The sequence below is a fragment of the Diadema antillarum genome, unplaced genomic scaffold, assembly GCF_040938485.1.
Source record: "Diadema antillarum isolate AM-2024a unplaced genomic scaffold, OU_Dant_1.0 seq00001857_RagTag, whole genome shotgun sequence".
Lineage (NCBI taxonomy): Eukaryota > Metazoa > Echinodermata > Echinoidea > Diadematoida > Diadematidae > Diadema > Diadema antillarum.
Window position 1 is genome coordinate 18,300 of NW_027272529.1, and position 18,734 is coordinate 37,033.

Here is an 18,734-nt window from a genome sequence, read left to right on the forward strand (position 1 = left end):
CTGTGAACATATATTTGAAATATCAAAACACTTTTCCCCCAACAGATATTCGCTCTTGCAATTATTTGGATGTGAACTTCAAATTCCAAGGTAAAAATGGTACCTGACAAACTATTTTTAAGTTAAAAGAATGTTCTAGAAGCAAGAGCCACTCTAAACATAGCCCTAAATTATCTCTTGGTAACAAACATTTATCAACCCAAATCCCAAAGAAATTGGATTATTTTTGACAAAGTTGAAATTTTCAGACTTGTGAGTTTCGGAGGCTTCAGTTAACAAACTAGTGTGTTTCGGAGGCTTCAAAACTGCTAACACAAAGTTCTAGTCCTGTATTCACTTAAAAAACTACAGTAAGCAACTATCACTACATGCTAGAATAAGAACAAGGCATCAATAAAATGTGAATAACAGTATACAGATGTACATTTTATGGCAGTGCATAATGTTTACCCTTCATACAAATTGTACTTATTATTATAAGGAAATTGGCTTCCACAAAAGTGAATAACAAACCGTGTACACTGTAAGCAATGCTCAGTTCGAATTTATGACATTACATGAGGCAATATGATTCTAAAGGAAACTGCAACAGTAGCAATAAAAGTACACTGATTAGGAACATCTTTTCTTTTTTTTTTCCGGCTTAAAGTTAGCAGCAACGCATGTTTCGGAGGCTTCATCATGACTGTTAACATGCAAAAATGGTCCATTTTAAGGTGATATGAAGTACTTAAATGCAGCTGATTGTTTCCAAATAACTAACAATGTTGTAACATGTAAAATAGTATTTATTTGTATGCAGAAAAAAGACTTTCCAACATATATGTTAAGAGACAAAGAAAAATATTTTAAATCTTTATGCTCAGTTGTATACAGTACATACACTGTATTTGCATATCCATGACTTTGGCAATGCAGAACATGATTAGGCTACACACATGTACGGCTGTATGCATTTGTCAAACTTTTCATCATAATGCAGTAAGAATTTCTTTCAATGAGTTAGAACTGTAGCTATAGACTTAATGCAAAGATTACATTTGTATGTTTGCTTGCTTTATAAGTGCAGTTTGTGGGATGTATATTGACATAAATCACCCATCATAATTGTTTTATATACATGTGAAATCAATTTCAACTGTTGATGAGAAAGGGATAGAAAATAGGTGATGGCATGACGGTTAGATTACAACATAGCATTGTAAAATATAGAAAGGGGAAAAAAGGCTTATAAACATTTTTTTTTGCATATGACCATGCCTGGTATCCCCTACTATAGCTATCAAATGCAGTGATCATGGTCATAGAACAGCAATCTTAAACACCGATCAGCCATTCCATGTAAGGGTCATCATCAAACTGTCATCATCAAAATGGAGTTGGAATAATCAATATATTGGTGATGTTATCATGGAGCTCAATAGAAATTGAAATGGTCAAGATCCCATTCATCTTTTTGAATCGCCTGTTGAAAAGATATATGTACATACCCTACCCATGACTGTGTACGAATTTGAATTTAAAAAAAAATGTTGACCAAATGTATAGTTCCCTATAATATATGATAGTTAGAATTTCACTTTCTTTTTCTGTGGTATACAAGTCACCCCTGTTTCATATCATTTTACTTTTCTTTTTTTTTAATTCTTCAAAGGCTTCTTTTTTTATAGTTATTTTATAAAATTCCAGTTTGTGTGACTCCTGTGACAGCTAGGAGGCCTGTTTTTGAAGGTACTCATTGAGAAATTGCTAACAGAACTTTTACTGTTTCTAAAAATGACAACCTTTTTAGCAAAAAATTAAAAAGCAGCAAATGTGTTTAGATATCTAAGTTTTTTAGAAACCCACAGGTTTGTTTTAAATAGTATATAAACCCACCCTTTGAATTTCAAAATAGTTAAAGGGGCTTGTAACTTTTTCCAGAAAAGCCAGGACCAAACAGATTATAAAGATTTCAATCATTTCAATATTGTTCTTCATGAACATAACTTCTCCAGTCACCCACCCATGTAAACTACATGTACCCCATGGCAACAGGCTATTTATAAGTAGAGGTCTATATGTCATTTATAAACAATCCTATCCCAACCATTACTGTCCATTTACTGCACTGAGAACTACATCCGCAAACATATCATAGAGTCTCACACATGTATGATGTTTCGTATGATGTTTCGTAACACAAGTTACATTTTGTTTAATCAAAAATAGTCAAGTGGTTACTGCCAGCATGATAAAGTATGGAAAATAGGGTATAGTATCAAGATTGTGTTGCACCTTGCGTGCATCAGATCTGACATACAGATTGATATGAAAACCTGTCTGAATGAAGTAATCAAATGTCAAAATTCCAAAACAGTACCCTGTGATCCAAGTCACACCACAGAAATGATAATCTGCAAGATGTTAGCTATTTTCAAATCCAATCACAAATTTATTGATTAATTATTTTCCTCCAAATAAGTATTGGAAATGAAAGCCAAAGAACTTGTTAAGAAATGGAAAGCTGAAAAAGTCAAGATTTTAGTATGGCAAAAACAAATGCCATGTGAGTAACAATGGAATGGATTTGTCAATGGGTTATAAATGGACATGTAAAAGATTGTGTTTCGAAACTATTACACTCAGATGATAGTGAGTCGAAAGTGTAAAAATCCAAAAAGTATTTTCCACCATTTGCTCTGGATCATGCATAAAAGATACAACCTTAAATTCAAAAGTAATATATTTCTTAGTTAAGTGTATGCTTCCCTCTTGAATAACCATCTATTAAAGTCCTTGAATCTTCAGGACAGGAATAGTGTTCAGTTCTTTTTTTAAAAAAAGTGTATTTAACACTAAATAATCAAGTAATTGTTTGATTGTCAAAGTCTAACCAGTCAAAAGAGTGATACAAATATGGTCACAACACTTCAACTTCTCTCAAGAGTAAAAATGAGTTATCCAACTTAAGAACATTGATGTATCCACAACTACTTGCTTTGTTGCAGTACTGTTGCATGATGTGGGCATGCACGCAAGCTGGAAGTCACTTTCATTACTCACAATATCTAGCCTGTTCCATTGTTTCAAAAGGAAACCTACAAAATAAATGCTTTTCATACATTTAAACAACTATCTACACCTTGCTTGAGGAATCATTAAGTCTCATTCAGTCCAAACAGTTATTTGATAGACTTAGAATTACAAAATTGTAATCAAAACATTCCATTTACATGCTGTTAACATAAAATGAAGCCTCCGAAATATCTGGAAAATTAATTTGGTATGCCTTTTGTTTTTATGAAAATCATGTATGTTATGTAGAAAGTGATGGGTAAATTGTGTCTTTTTTGGTTGATATACACTGTTTAAACATATTTGTGGGGCAACATCCTCATCTGCTAATATTTTATTGCTGAATGAAAAGGTGAGTTATGTGTGACACGTCTGCACTGTTTAAGAAAAATAGGTAAATCGTATAGTAAATCTATATTGGTGAGTAAACAAAGCAGCCAGAAAACTGAATGTGATTAAATATCTTTAGATATGTCATAAGCGATCATTGGGTGGGTGAACAATAAATCTATTTGATGTTGTCCAGAGAAAATCACAAAAATGCAGTGTTAACATCCTTTTGAAGCCTCCGAAACCACTTTTTCTCAATAAAGTGTATTAGCTCAAAAAATTATTGCAGTATCATAATGTTTTTAGTACTTTTGTTGTCTGTCCATGTCTGTTGATGATTTCATGGCATGATTTGGGGCAGACACTCAAAGAATTTATCAGAAATGTCAAATTAGACGTTTTTGCTGTTTCGGAGGCTTCAATGCGTCTCGGAGGCTTCACGTGTTAACGGAAAATTTGTATTGTCTCCTATTTTCAGAGAGTTTGGCGGATCTTAACTATTTTTGGTCTATTAGGTTAGAGCCCCATATCCTACATTTTGACATATAGATTAGGTCGCTTCTCTTATCTATATTCATATTATTTGACTAAACACTTTGTTTCAGAGGCTTCAAAACTGCTAACGGAAATTTCACTTGATGGAATAAAATTATCACAAACTTTCAAATAGCCCTAGAATCAAGTAAACTTTGATGTAAGTCTAAAGTTTAGCTGTACCTTACTATTTTCAGCATAAAAGAAAGTAACCAAAACACATCCACTGATCATTACTGTCCATCAAAGTTTGTAAACAATTGTTAACGGAAAATGACGCCTCCGAAACCTCAAATTTGAAGTCATAGTATTCCAAAATAAAGGGCCAGATACAAACCAAACTAATTTGGTCATTTCAATTGACCATACAACTACAAATGTATGCTTTTAACATAAAAAATTAGATCTCTGCAGTTGCTGTAGAAAATTATTAACATTTCAAAAATGTTATATAAATTTCAATGCAACAAAATAGTCATTTTTAGGGTACATATGTGACTGTCAAAACAAAACGCATCAATACCTGGACCTGATTATGCTACCCAAGGTGGCTACTCATAAGGTGACTCACATGGGAAAAAATCTTTGAGATCTGTAAATCTATGTGTTCAGGGTGGGCCAAAAGGCTAAAAATTGAAAGTTACACCCTTTACCGTAAAACTGACCATATACTACTTTCTTAGAATATTTGAGAACTTAAGTGAAACTCAAAACTTCATTTTTTCACCAAAGTGAACATTTCTCATGGAATTGCCCAATAGCAAACCTTATTTCCTTTCGAATTTATAAACAAACCTTGTGTGATTTTCAGATTACTGAACCTTTGAAACAATAAACATCAAGAATAATGCCACATACATGTATATTTGAATGAAGGAACCTGTTTTCATTCTCTGATTAGTGACCTTCTAAATGTTAGGAATTTGTGTGTTTAGGAAGAACAAAGCTCCGGAATAACAATCATTATTTCATTTTTTGATTAACAAATATTTGAAATAATGAATGTAACTTGTAATTTAAATCATTGCGATGAAACAGGAGCCATTACTATGTGCACAACACACATTCACCATGAAGTAATTGTAGCATCAACAACCTCTACAGTGTAAAGTGTACTTGGTTGCAAAATTTTGCCTGTGGGACTGCCCCCACCCCCCCCCCCTTTTTTTTTGAAGGTGTCTGGGTGCCTGGTGTGCTATTGTGTGCCAAACATTTATTTTGCCATGTCTGGTCCAAATGTGAGGGTATAAGACTCGTGTACAGGTGTATACCTTCATATTAACCACATGGGGGATTATTGCCAAGGGATGATTTAAGTGAAGGGCATGTCAAACGTAGGAATGTGAAGGAGATGATACTAGCAACAATTTGACAGTGAACTGTTTCTTATCTTAACTAGGATTAGAAGAGTGTTAAGAATCTCTGTGGAGTTTCAAACTCTCTTTATAACTGTGTACATGCATTCTCACTTCAATTTTTCTATTCACAGGGAATTACATGCAAATTCTATTCACTGTAGACTTACAGTCTTATTCAGCTAGGTAATATTTCTCTTTGTTCATTTTGCCTTTGATAATTAGAACAAAAATTCAGATGAACAGAACTCATAGTTTAAATACACTCAGGCAAAATAGAAAAACAAGATTCAAGGATTTTAAAGTGTTATGTATATATTGTTATTATGTAGATTGAGACAGATATTGATCACAAGCACATTGCACAATATAATACAAATACATGGGGATGATTATGAAACCAAGTTTCCCACTTGCTTACAAAAATAAAATATCAAAATCTTTGCTCAAAAAGTTAAAAATTTGAACATGAATCAAGAAGAAGACTTATATTTGGGGGTTATATTGGGTTTCAGCTGTGATACCCTTTTTGAATGTGAGACCTTATTGGTAAATTATTGACCCAAAAATATGTTTTTATGATTATTTCATTTTTTTATTGATTTATAAATCTATTTGTTGGACAGGGTGTTGTTGTTGCTTTTGTATGATGGATTTGCAGATTTTTGGACTGAAAGAAACACTGTGTACAGATTGTAGTCCTGTATAGTATAAACTTGAATGCATTCTGTTGTTTGCTTGTTGTTTTGCAGCCTTTAATAATTCATTGAAAAGAAATTATTGTCAACATCTGTTTGTTGGGATTTGTATGCCATGAGTGTAAAGATGTAATGGAATTCACCCAGTGCCTAGATGACAGATTCTCAAATTTCCATACTTTGTATCTAGGACCTTTAGGCACAGATTCCTTCTTTAAGGCAGTGGGGTAAAAAAATAAACAAACAATAATCTTAATCTTTAACATGCATTAAATGGGTATTTTGTACATTTATTATAACCCCTTCAGGGTTGAATCAACTTTTTCAGTCACTTTCATTTACACACTGATCCCACTGTTTTCACAGGAACATGAGATCAAGATATCATGATGGCTACATGTACATACATTCCTAATTAATCTTTAAATTCATGTTTGCAGTTGTTATGACCCCATCAGGGTAAAGAGTATCATAAAGCAAACCATGCAACATTCCATTCCAAGGTTTTCCAAAGACTGATCTGAAGAATTTCTCTTGTCATTTGAAAGGAACACTCCTTTTGACAATTGTTCCGAGTCATCCTGAGTTGCATTCTGAGAACAAAAACAAAAGCGAAACGGAAACAAAATGCCCAGCTGTAATCATCTTGCCTCAGTGCTGAAGAAGTATATCGCTCGCTGTTTATAGGGTGACAAAACTTTGTGTCTCTAAAATGTCAAATGTTCAGAAGAGCTAAACAGCATGGCAGCCAAAGCACCCAAACAAAGGGGATCACATTTCCTTTTACATGTCGTAGTGGCTTCATTTTTCTTTTCTTTTTTTTTTGGGGGGGGGGGGGGGGGGCAGATAAGACAGCTAGGATTTGGACTGGGCATCACTATCTGACAATTAGCTGAAAGAGGGATTTTCACCAAAATTTGAGGTGCAAGGTTTTGTCACCCCAGCAACGATATGGTAATACCAAATCACAATTTTACCAGGTGTAAAATTGGAGAGTTCCTGAACTTGGATTATAAGATGTCACGACTCTGTGTGACTTACAATTTGTATGATTTTGGACTTGCAATACACATACACTTTGTATGAGCTACAAGGGAATCTGAGGGCTTACATAACCATACCTCCCCAACCATTCTGAAGTTGGAGGAAAGAATCTGAATTTTGACCATTCTCAGATCTTTTTTTCAAAAGGAGTTTCCTCTTTTTCTTGATAATTTTACTGCACACTGCAAAGGGAAATGGTATTTTTTTCTTATTTTTGAGCCGATCATCTCTACTTTTTAGTCAGAAAGATTGGGCGGTCTGCATAACTTGCAATGTATGAACCAGAGGGACACTTTTTACAAACCAGTTTTGCATGTATGTAAAAGGTGCTTTATAGTAAAATGCTGGGTATAAATTTATTCGCTGCTATGATCAGAGTTTGAGGAGTTTCTGTTTTTATTAGTCAGACGGTAAAAGGTCCGAGTCGTAAAGACATGTGAGTGTTTATTTTCTCTTCCTTTCTCTCTATGTCTGGCACTATTGTTATTCGTCATTATTACCTCTGTGCATTGTCCCTTTTTTGCTTGATTCTGTTTCAGCCTGTCGACGACAAAAAGAAAGTCATTGCAACGTTGCCGTACAACAAGGTTCCGGACACAGATGAGCTCAGGTAAGTGCTTTCTTGAGACCACGGAGGAAAATGTTTTGAGGAAGAAAAAGTATGAAGAAACTTTGGTGAGTGTTGAAGTTGCAGTCATGTTCAGACTAAAGCAGATTTCTGTGCTGTGTGGTTACCATGGCGACTATTATTCATGTGTCTGTAGTGTAGAAGTGTGATTTTCGTCCATCTGTTTAAATGAGTTTAGCACAGTAAAGGTAATTTTTTCAAGACAGCTATTTGTCAAAATGTAATCATAAGATAGTCGTGCCGGCAGTTATGGCAGAATTGGTAGGACACATCTTGAGTGTACACTTATTTTTCATTTTTTGCCTATTCTGTGTGGGATGTGCACAATAAAGTTCCATGCTTTATCAAAATTTCATTGCACATTTTTTTCAATCATAAACACACTCAAGGAGTTTTGAATGCTGCTACACAGTGCACGTGAGATATTCCTTATTAGGTGATACGCTATCAGCGTATCACCTATTGTGATTGTCAAAATCTCTCTTTATTTCTTTTTATTCTTCTTTCTTTCTGGACAATTTTGTGTCATCAATATCTCAAGAATGACATTACGGAATAACATGACATTTTCAGGGAACATGTCTCATGACAATATCTAGCCACAATAAGGTTTTCATGACAGTAACATATCTATGACGTCGTCTAGGCGCCATTTTGTGATTTTTGGACCATGTTACATGATCGATCATAACTTCATAACTAAAGGTCATTTCTGTATCATTTTTTGTGGACATAAAGTTCAGGTCACGTTCTATCTTACTTCTTTTGATGCTAATTACCTAGGACATCATTAAGTGCGCGTAAGCGCGCGTCAAAATTTTAAAAGGCTCAAAACAACTTTCCAATGGGAAATCTCGAAGTTTCAGACAATTTTATGCGTTTCAAACAATTTTGCGCGTGCGCGTCCGTCCGCGCATTTTCGCGCGCACAGCGCGTCAGCAACATGAAAATACACTTTTTTTGACAGATTTGGATTCCTGATACTTTGAGCAACAATATCCATTGATTTCTAATCGATTCCTACAAATAACAAAGCAATGCACTTGCGTCAAAGTTCAAATTTCGCCTGCGCGTCTATGTGCAAATATAGTGAAAAAACATGTCTTTGTTTATTTCGCCATAGCTCTTTAAAACGTCAGGTGACCCTATGTTTTTATTGCATATTACAAAAGCATATAAATTGGACTTGACGTTTCAAGTATCATTATTTCCATAATTACATTATGACGTCATCATATCGTCATCTGAAATCAAAAAAGTGGAATTAATTTTTTTGAGGTACTGTTTCTGACATTCATTTGCTCGTATCTCTGTTGTTTAAGCTCAATATTATCCCAAATTCAGATATGTTGTACTTTGAACATTTGCCTTTCAAGTCCATGTCATGGTTTTGAAATTTGATGACGTCATCATGCTTTAAATTGTGTTTAAAGGTAAAGACGCAAAATCGGACAAGTTTACGTGTATTGTCTATGGGAGGTGATTTTTTTAGAAACCATGCATTGACTTGACAACGTTTAAGCACCTTTATCTCAGCTGATTTTGCTTCATTTCCTCTGAAACTTATTTATGTTGTAGATGTGACAATAAGCTGCAGTAATCATGCATTTTATTCTTTGAAATCTCCTCATGAGGTTGACAATTTTGCAATTTAAAACTGAAAATGAGAATGGAATGCGGACCAAACGATTCGTGATTCATCTTTCACGTACATAAGCTTACGTTCCTCTAATTTTCTCGTCGAGACGTATGGCCGAGTGGTTAGAGGCGTCGTCTTAGAAACGTGAGGTTGCACACGTACGGGTTCGATCCTCACAAGAGCACGAAAGAAAATAATAATTTTTTTTTAACTTTTTTTCTTCAATGGAGTACTACACCTTCGTCCATGTAGAAATCACGTTTGCATGTAAACACACCTATACGCACACACTCACACAGTATACCTTTGTTTTGCGTTGGAGACTGCATTACTTCGTCTGCTGCAAAATTATAGTTTTGCAGGTTGGGCTTTTCAAACTGATACAGTATACTGTAACAAAATGAAATTTGTTCATATGAATTCAGTAACACAATGTAGTCGTGGTTACTTTGTGCTGATTTATACATGTAACAAGCTATACATTGTAAAAAAGGTATTCAGTCTTCTGTATTGATGATTATTTGTCAATTAGTGGTTTTTGTGGAGTTTCAGATAGTGATAAAAAGTATGGATGATAAGTGCAGCGATAATTCCTATAGTTAGTTCAAAGCTGTGTTACAGATGTTTGATACATACATTTAGCATTGTGTGTGTGTATATACGTGTGTATACAGGTTGGCCATATGACACATTCTAGACAATTACTCTTAATTGATTAGCAAACGTGATCAGCTATGGAACTGAATATGGTACTAATGTATGATGTTAATGATTCTAATTAAACTGTGACGAGTTTAAAGGGATAGCGTAACTGTGTGTAAAAATAAGGCAATTATAAGGATATTTTAGGGCAATTTGATAACCATGCCTATAATAATTTCATACAGGTACTAATGCCTCCCTCATATTCATGTGATAGATCGTCATGTCAATAGCAAACTGACAACGTATGATGAATGTGTTATATATTGAACAACTGTCTTTCAAGTCCATAACGTTCCCCATATTTTCCCGTCGAGACGTGTCGCCGAGTGGTTAAAGGCGACGTCTCAGAGACGTGAGGTTGCGGGTTCGAACCTCACAAGATCACGAAACAAAATACTTAGCTACTTTACTGTTTTTTTTTCTTCAATTTTGTATTACATATTCGTCCATGTAGAAATCACGTTCGTATATAAACGCACCTATACACACACACAGACACACACACACGCAATATCCCTCTTTTTTGTGTGTTGGAGACCACATTGCTTCGACTGCAGCAAAATTTTGCAGGTTGACTTTGTCAAACCGATCATAGTATGTAATGACGACGACTGAGGTGTTGTACTTTGAACAATTTTCTTTCAAGACCATGTCATTGTTTTGTAATTTGATGACGTCATTACACTGAAAATTGTGATTAAAGGCAAGGTATCAAAACCAGCCGATTATAGGTTTTATGTCTGCGGGACGTATTTTTCCCAAGTTGCCAGAAATGGTATAGCGACCTCAGTCGTTACAAGGCCGCTTTTCCGTCTAGCAATGCAATAGATGTTCACACGGCCGCGTTAGTTGAGTGGGCATTGACTTTCCCCCCGTTATATCTATACATTGTTGTTGTTTTTCTGTCTTACCATTTCCGTGGATGACCCGTGGCCGAGTGGTTACAGAAACGGTTTCGCATGCACGCTCAATATAACTTCAAGGTGCCTATATCACATTCTTTTCTTTGTCGATCACAGATGACTGTCATCTGATGACCACAAGCGTATCACCTAACTCGTCCTCAATGTGACGAGTTTTCATGTCTCGTTAGGTGATACGCTATCAGCGTATCACCTATTGTGATTGTCAAAATCTCTCTTTATTTCTTTTTATTCTTCTTTCTTTCTGGACAATTTTGTGTCATCAATATCTCAAGAATGACATTACGGAATAACATGACATTTTCAGGGAACATGTCTCATGACAATATCTAGCCACAATAAGGTTTTCATGACAGTAACATATCTATGACGTCGTCTAGGCGCCATTTTGTGATTTTTGGACCATGTTACATGATCGATCATAACTTCATAACTAAAGGTCATTTCTGTATCATTTTTTGTGGACATAAAGTTCAGGTCACGTTCTATCTTACTTCTTTTGATGCTAATTACCTAGGACATCATTAAGTGCGCGTAAGCGCGCGTCAAAATTTTAAAAGGCTCAAAACAACTTTCCAATGGGAAATCTCGAAGTTTCAGACAATTTTATGCGTTTCAAACAATTTTGCGCGTGCGCGTCCGTCCGCGCATTTTCGCGCGCACAGCGCGTCAGCAACATGAAAATACACTTTTTTTGACAGATTTGGATTCCTGATACTTTGAGCAACAATATCCATTGATTTCTAATCGATTCCTACAAATAACAAAGCAATGCACTTGCGTCAAAGTTCAAATTTCGCGTGCGCGTCTATGTGCAAATATAGTGAAAAAACATGTCTTTGTTTATTTCGCCATAGCTCTTTAAAACGTCAGGTGACCCTATGTTTTTATTGCATATTACAAAAGCATATAAATTGGACATGACGTTTCAAGTATCATTATTTCCATAATTACATTATGACGTCATCATATCGTCATCTGAAATCAAAAAAGTGGAATTAATTTTTTTGAGGTACTGTTTCTGACATTCATTTGCTCGTATCTCTGTTGTTTAAGCTCAATATTATCCCAAATTCAGATATGTTGTACTTTGAACATTTGCCTTTCAAGTCCATGTCATGGTTTTGAAATTTGATGACGTCATCATGCTTTAAATTGTGTTTAAAGGTAAAGACGCAAAATCGGACAAGTTTACGTGTTATGTCTATGGGAGGTGATTTTTTTAGAAACCATGCATTGACTTGACAACGTTTAAGCACCTTTATCTCAGCTGATTTTGCTTCATTTCCTCTGAAACTTATTTATGTTGTAGCTGTGACAATAAGCTGCAGTAATCATGCATTTTATTCTTTGAAATCTCCTCATGAGGTTGACAATTTTGCAATTTAAAACTGAAAATGAGAATGGAATGCGGACCAAACGATTCCTGATTCATCTTTCACGTACATAAGCTTACGTTCCTCTAATTTTCTCGTCGAGACGTATGGCCGAGTGGTTAGAGGCGTCGTCTTAGAAACGTGAGGTTGCACACGTACGGGTTCGATCCTCACAAGAGCACGAAAGAAAATTATTTTTTTTTTTAACTTTTTTTCTTCAATGGAGTACTACACCTTCGTCCATGTAGAAATCACGTTTGCAAGTAAACACACCTATACGCACACACTCACACAGTATACCTTTGTTTTGCGTTGGAGACTGCATTACTTCAACTGCTGCAAAATTATAGTTTTGCAGGTTGGGCTTTTCAAACTGATATAGTATACTGTAACAAAATGAAATTTGTTCATATCAATTCAGTAACACAATGTAGTCGTGGTTACTTTGTGCTGATTTATACATGTAACAAGCTATACATTGTAAAAAAGGTATTCAGTCTTCTGTATTGATGATTATTTGTCAATTAGTGGTTTTTGTGGAGTTTCAGATAGTGATAAAAAGTATGGATGATAAGTGCAGCGATAATTCCTATAGTTAGTTCAAAGCTGTATTACAGATGTTTGATACATACATTTAGCATTGTGTGTGTGTATATACGTGTGTATACAGGTTGGCCATATGACACATTCTAGACAATTACTCTTAATTGATTAGCAAACGTGATCAGCTATGGAACTGAATATGGTACTAATGTATGATGTTAATGATTCTAATTAAACTGTGACGAGTTTAAAGGGATAGCGTAACTGTGTGTAAAAATAAGGCAATTATAAGGATATTTTAGGGCAATTTGATAACCATGCCTATAATAATTTCATACAGGTACTAATGCCTGCCTCATATTCATGTGGTAGATCGTCATGTCAATAGCAAACTGACAACGTACGATGAATGTGTTATATACTGAACAACTGTCTATCAAGTCCATAACGTTCCCCATATTTTCCCGTCGAGACGTGTCGCCGAGTGGTTAAAGGCGACGTCTCAGAGACTTGAGGTTGCGGGTTCGAACCCCACAAGATCACGAAACAAAATACTTAGCTACTTTACTGTTTTTTTTCTTCAATTTTGTATTACATATTCGTCCATGTAGAAATCACATTCGTATATAAACGCACCTATACACACACACAGACACACACACACGCCATATCCCTCTTTTTTGTGTGTTGGAGACCACATTGCTTCGACTGCAGCAAAATTTTGCAGGTTGACTTTGTCAAACCGATCATAGTATGTAATGACGACGACTGAGGTGTTGTACTTTGAACAATTTTCTTTCAAGACCATGTCATTGTTTTGTAATTTGATGACGTCATTACACTGAAAATTGTGATTAAAGGCAAGGTATCAAAACCAGCCGATTATAGGTTTTATGTCTGCGGGACGTATTTTTCCCAAGTTGCCAGAAATGGCATAGCGACCTCAGTCGTTACAAGGCCGCTTTTCCGTCTAGCAATGCAATAGATGTTCACACGGCCACGTTAGTTGAGTGGGCATTGACTTTCCCCCCGTTATATCAATACATTGTTGTTGTTTTTTTGTCTTACCATTTCCGTGGATGACCCGTGGCCGAGTGGTTACAGAAACGGTTTCGCATGCACGCTCAATATAACTTCAAGGTGCCTATATCACATTCTTTTCTTTGTCGATCACAGATGACTGTCATCTGATGACCACAAGCGTATCACCTAACTCGTCCTCAATGTGACGAGTTTTCATGTCTCGTTTTGAAATTATCACTCTCTCTTCTTTTGCCATGGATATACAACTGTACATTGTATGAGAGCTTCTGCAAAACCCAATGCTGAGGATTAGAATGTTCTATCCTTTTTTTTTTTCAAGGTAGCTATATTTGTTTGAAATCATATCCCTGTTCCTGACAGACTCCATATGTATGAGTTGGCAGGAGATGCTGCTAGCGCTCACCCCAAATGTCGTTCGATAAATTTGCGTCAGCTCCGACATCCGAGGGTGCCCTCGTCAATTGATACAAATAGGGACGGCAAATACACAAGAAATGTGGGACGGCCGGGGAAAAAGAAGCCATTGTGCGGCGTAATTGTTTTTGTGCAGTCACTGTTGCCAGGAATCTGTGACAGGGAGCCCACAAGACTTGAAATATGAAATTCCCTTTCGTCTGCAGCGGACATAAATTGCCCTTTGCGGAAAAAGGAGGGGCGAAAACCCATCGCCGTGGCTATGCCAGTCATAGAGATCACGGCTCAGTGCACTGTGGTCGAGTACGTGAGATGAAAATTGAATGTAATTTGGTGAAAATTGCAAATTTTTGAGAGAATGGCAAGCCACCATAGCACAAGAGGTAGCCACTGTGCTGGGCGGAGAGTACGATGTATCTCGCTAGAGTGATGGAAATGGTGGATCATGTGGAGTAGTTAGGGGGACTTCATGGTATTTGCAGAGCAACAATGCTGTCTGCTTCACATTAGATCTATTTGAAATCTAATTTACGGGCTCACTGTACAAAAAGCATGTACCCTTTTGTCAGCTTTTGCAATGTAGGAATATAAAAGTTTTCTAGGTATTGTGTATATAATATAAATGATTTATGTGTGTGTGTGTGTGTGTGTGTGTGTGTGTGTGTGTGTTTCTAATTATGCTGTACAAGGTATTAGTAACTTTGAGTTACAAGACTACAATATGCTATGCTGGTACTGTACCTCTTTCTATATTGTATACAAAAGTGGAGTGAGTACCATCACGAGGAACTGATTTTAAGCATTAAAAAATGTTCATTTTTATTAGAGTAGATGAAAATATTTCTGTGTGATATAGAGGAAGGTTTGAAATATATTTTGTCATTTTTGCACATGGAAAGGAGGTAGGAAAAATATGTCTGCATTCATTCAGACAGAATAATTTTTTTTTTTTTTTTGTACTGACAATATGGGAAAAGTGGTTAGACCGCATCTATTTCATCAGAAATGAGAACACTATACTGAATTATTTGCTTGTAGAATCTAGTGAAGACAGTGCTAAAAATGTATAAGGAAATGTGAGTTTAGATTTCACCTTGGGGAGGGAGAATAGTGGCAACTGTGTCTATTACTAACCTGGTAAGAATGCAGGAAGTTTAATTCTGCCTGTTATTATTATCATTATTACTATTCATACTTTTTCCTTCATGGTTTAAGAGAGAAAATAGGAAAATATACATAGATTTACATGTCATTGTGTGCACAGGGTGTGGGCGAGATATTTTTTAAGTGTTAAATAGCATACAGAGAGTGCATGTCAGGCTTGGTGCATGTTATAAAAGATTGGTATATTACGGGATATGAAAAGTACTCTGTAGTGGAAGCCAGGGCTCATCCACAGTTGTGTTGTTTCTTGTTTTCTGCATGGTGTTTGTAGTTGTGAGTGGGTGTTTTGTTTTGTTTAGCTTGGCAGGGTACCCTGGGCATGCGATCCGCTCATCAACACAGTTCCATTTCCTCCACTCATCTCCACCCCCGCAGTAGACGAGAGGGGGGCGATGATACTTTATAGTATAAAACCTCTGAATTCAATGACTTTGGACACGATATACCTCATGTACAAAATGGTATTAATTCCTTTGTGTGTGTGTGTCTATTTTTTGCGTGGGAAATTTCAGGAATGAATACTGGCGTTTGTGTGGTTAAATTTATTATGTTCACTGTTACTTTATTTTCAAGTGCTTTCTTTAGTGTCTCTCATCTGTGGCATTCATTTAAAAAAAAAGGAAAAAATGCTCAAAGATTTCAAGTAGAAGTGCAGCAAAAGCAACGTTGTACTGAAAATCAAATGAAAACCAAGGAAAAAAAGGATTGTTGATGTATGTACAGTGGATAAATACAAATCTATGGTCTACATGTGTGTATCAACAATCATGGCTCTCTATTGTTTCAAGCTTGCCTGCTTTCTACTGAAGTCCTCTGCAAATAATTTTATTGGTTTTGTTGATAGGAATTACAACTGAACCATTATGGTATCCCTAACCCTTTTAACTGCCATCAAAAATAAAACATAAACAAAAAGAAACAAGTTTATTTTATTTCATTGTTATCACAATGAAGCAGATGAATATAAGTCTTCCTCAGCTTGGTAGTCCTGTGCCCTGTTTTATCATAAGATAAAGTCGATTTTAAATTTTCTTACCACACAGGCTGCCGTAGACTTACTGTTGAAATCAACTATATAATCAATTTTAACTCTTCATAAATCAAGGCCCTTGGCCCTGATTTATGAAGAGTTAAAATTGATTATGTAGTTGATTTCTATCATAAGCCTGTGGCAGCCAGTGTGTCAAGGAAATTTAGAATTGATTATATCTTTTGATTAAAACAGGGCTCTGGTCTCATCTTAACGTAGAACATTGTGTACTTTTCTTTTGTTTTTAAAACAACATCTATCATGTATATAGTATGTTACTTTACTCTGTCTACTGATGGCAGATCCATGTAATTTGTTTGATGTATTCAAGAAAGGTTTAGACAAGAACATTTCTGGAAGACCAGTTTTGACAACCAAAATGTAAGTGATGTTTAATGTTGAATATAAGATTATGAATATAATTTGTCCCACATACATGTATGTAAGTGCACAGCTGTTATGCATTATACACTGTATTCACTTTCTAACATTTAAGAGATGTGCCAGTTAGTTGGCCAGTCGATGGAATGGAAACATTTCAGGATTAATGTACCACTACTCAGTCGATAGCCGGCTGGTCAGAGAGACAGTAGCAATCAGCATAGATACATGTAGTGTAATGGGCTGTATGAGATAGCTAAAATGCTTTGATTACTTCAGAAATTTTGTCTGGATTTATGTGCACTCGCGTGAGTACTCAGAGTATTTATAATGTATAGTGTATTCAGTGTTTTTTTTTTGTGTGTGTGTACTTTTCTTTATGTGTGAGTACTTTTTTTATGTGTGAGTGCATGTGAGTGTGTGTGTGAGTGTGGATTCTGCAGATTGGCCCGAATTCACAGGTAGTTCACACCGAATCCATGGTTTAAATTTAGACCATGGGCTTGTTACGACCAAAATCACTCTGAGAATGATCGCACAAAAGAAACAATCAACTGATGTTCAGGCGGTTTATTAACAGTGATATTGTGGGTACAGACTGGTAATCGGCGTCACATCAATACAACAATGATCAATAAAAAAAGTTATAAATCGGTAGTGGAATCACTTACACGTATTAAATAATCCTTTGAAAGTGTCCAAATACGATGTTCGATGCACAGACGAATGATCCTTGATGCACCGATGAATGATTCCTCTGATGTAACTCCAGAGGCGCAGGTTACGATAGTCCACGGTATAGATCCGGGGTAAAATCCACGATATATGTCCACGGCAAAACGTGCAGAGTCCAAACGTTGTGACGACCACGTCCAGTTGATGCGTTGAATGATGATTCACTTAATATTGTCCAGCTAGGAATCCAGCCCGTCACAGCTTTTTCGTAGCAATGTCCATTGACATAAAAATATGGAGTCTATCTTCAATGTAGGCAAATTAATTATCTGCAGGCAAAATGTCTCCCAGGCCTTATCTCCACAAACATAACAGGTCAGCAGGTAACACAGGACTGACTATAACAAGTCGCTTCAGAGCCAGAAGTGACGTAACTCTCAGAGCAGAGGTGTTGGGTACTCTGCCTACTGCAGAATTTCTCTGGCTTATATACTATCCATTCACCCCCTTCTAGCACATTCTATAACTCTCTCCAACCTACTAGCCAGTCCAAGTTCCAGGAAACCTGGATGACTCACTGCCTAACTATGTACAAAACATCATTACCAAAATTAGCTACCAATCACATTGGGCTACAGGGACAGTGCCTCACTCAGCCAAACATGTAAGCACTTCCCAGAACTTTCTGGAAATGGGTGAAATGATTCTAGATTGAGTGAGCTATAATGTATTTCCTGTTACATGCATGTACTGTATAGCTACATTGTATACCACCTAGAAAATTCTCCACTTATCTGGTCAGCCTGTATGTACTAGATACCACATAGAATGTTCTCCATTAATCTGGTCAACCTGTGTACATACACATTAAAACAGCCATGCATACAGTACATCATACATATGTACATAACTACTATTGTGTACATTTGTGACACCATCCCCCATGGGAAAAAGAAAGCCTTGCCGTAGCAAGGGTTTCTTTTACCTTCACAATTTCTCATTATTATTTACAATGAATGTGAGGTAAAATCCAAGTCAAGCTACAATAATCACATACTATCACATGCCTTTTGGATAGCTGTATTAATTCCATGTTCTCTTTTCATGGATACCATTTACAATGATATTGCTTGAATTCTTGGAGCTTATACAATCATATCAAACTATTTTGCACACATTAATGAATATGCTAAA

The 18,734-nt window shown here is 36.0% G+C and overlaps 1 protein-coding gene across 1 annotated transcript in view; it reads left to right on the top strand.

The window, feature by feature from the left end:
- Window positions 1–18,734, top strand: part of LOC139712786 (ras GTPase-activating protein 1-like) — a gene marked incomplete at its 5' end in the record, with an annotated part of 67,277 nt that overhangs the window by 12,916 nt on the left and 35,627 nt on the right. Inside the window, one exon of the mRNA XM_071624577.1 lies at window positions 7,558–7,628. Within this exon, the coding sequence (XP_071480678.1) occupies window positions 7,558–7,628 (71 nt within the window). The remainder of the gene's footprint in view (window positions 1–7,557; window positions 7,629–18,734) is intronic.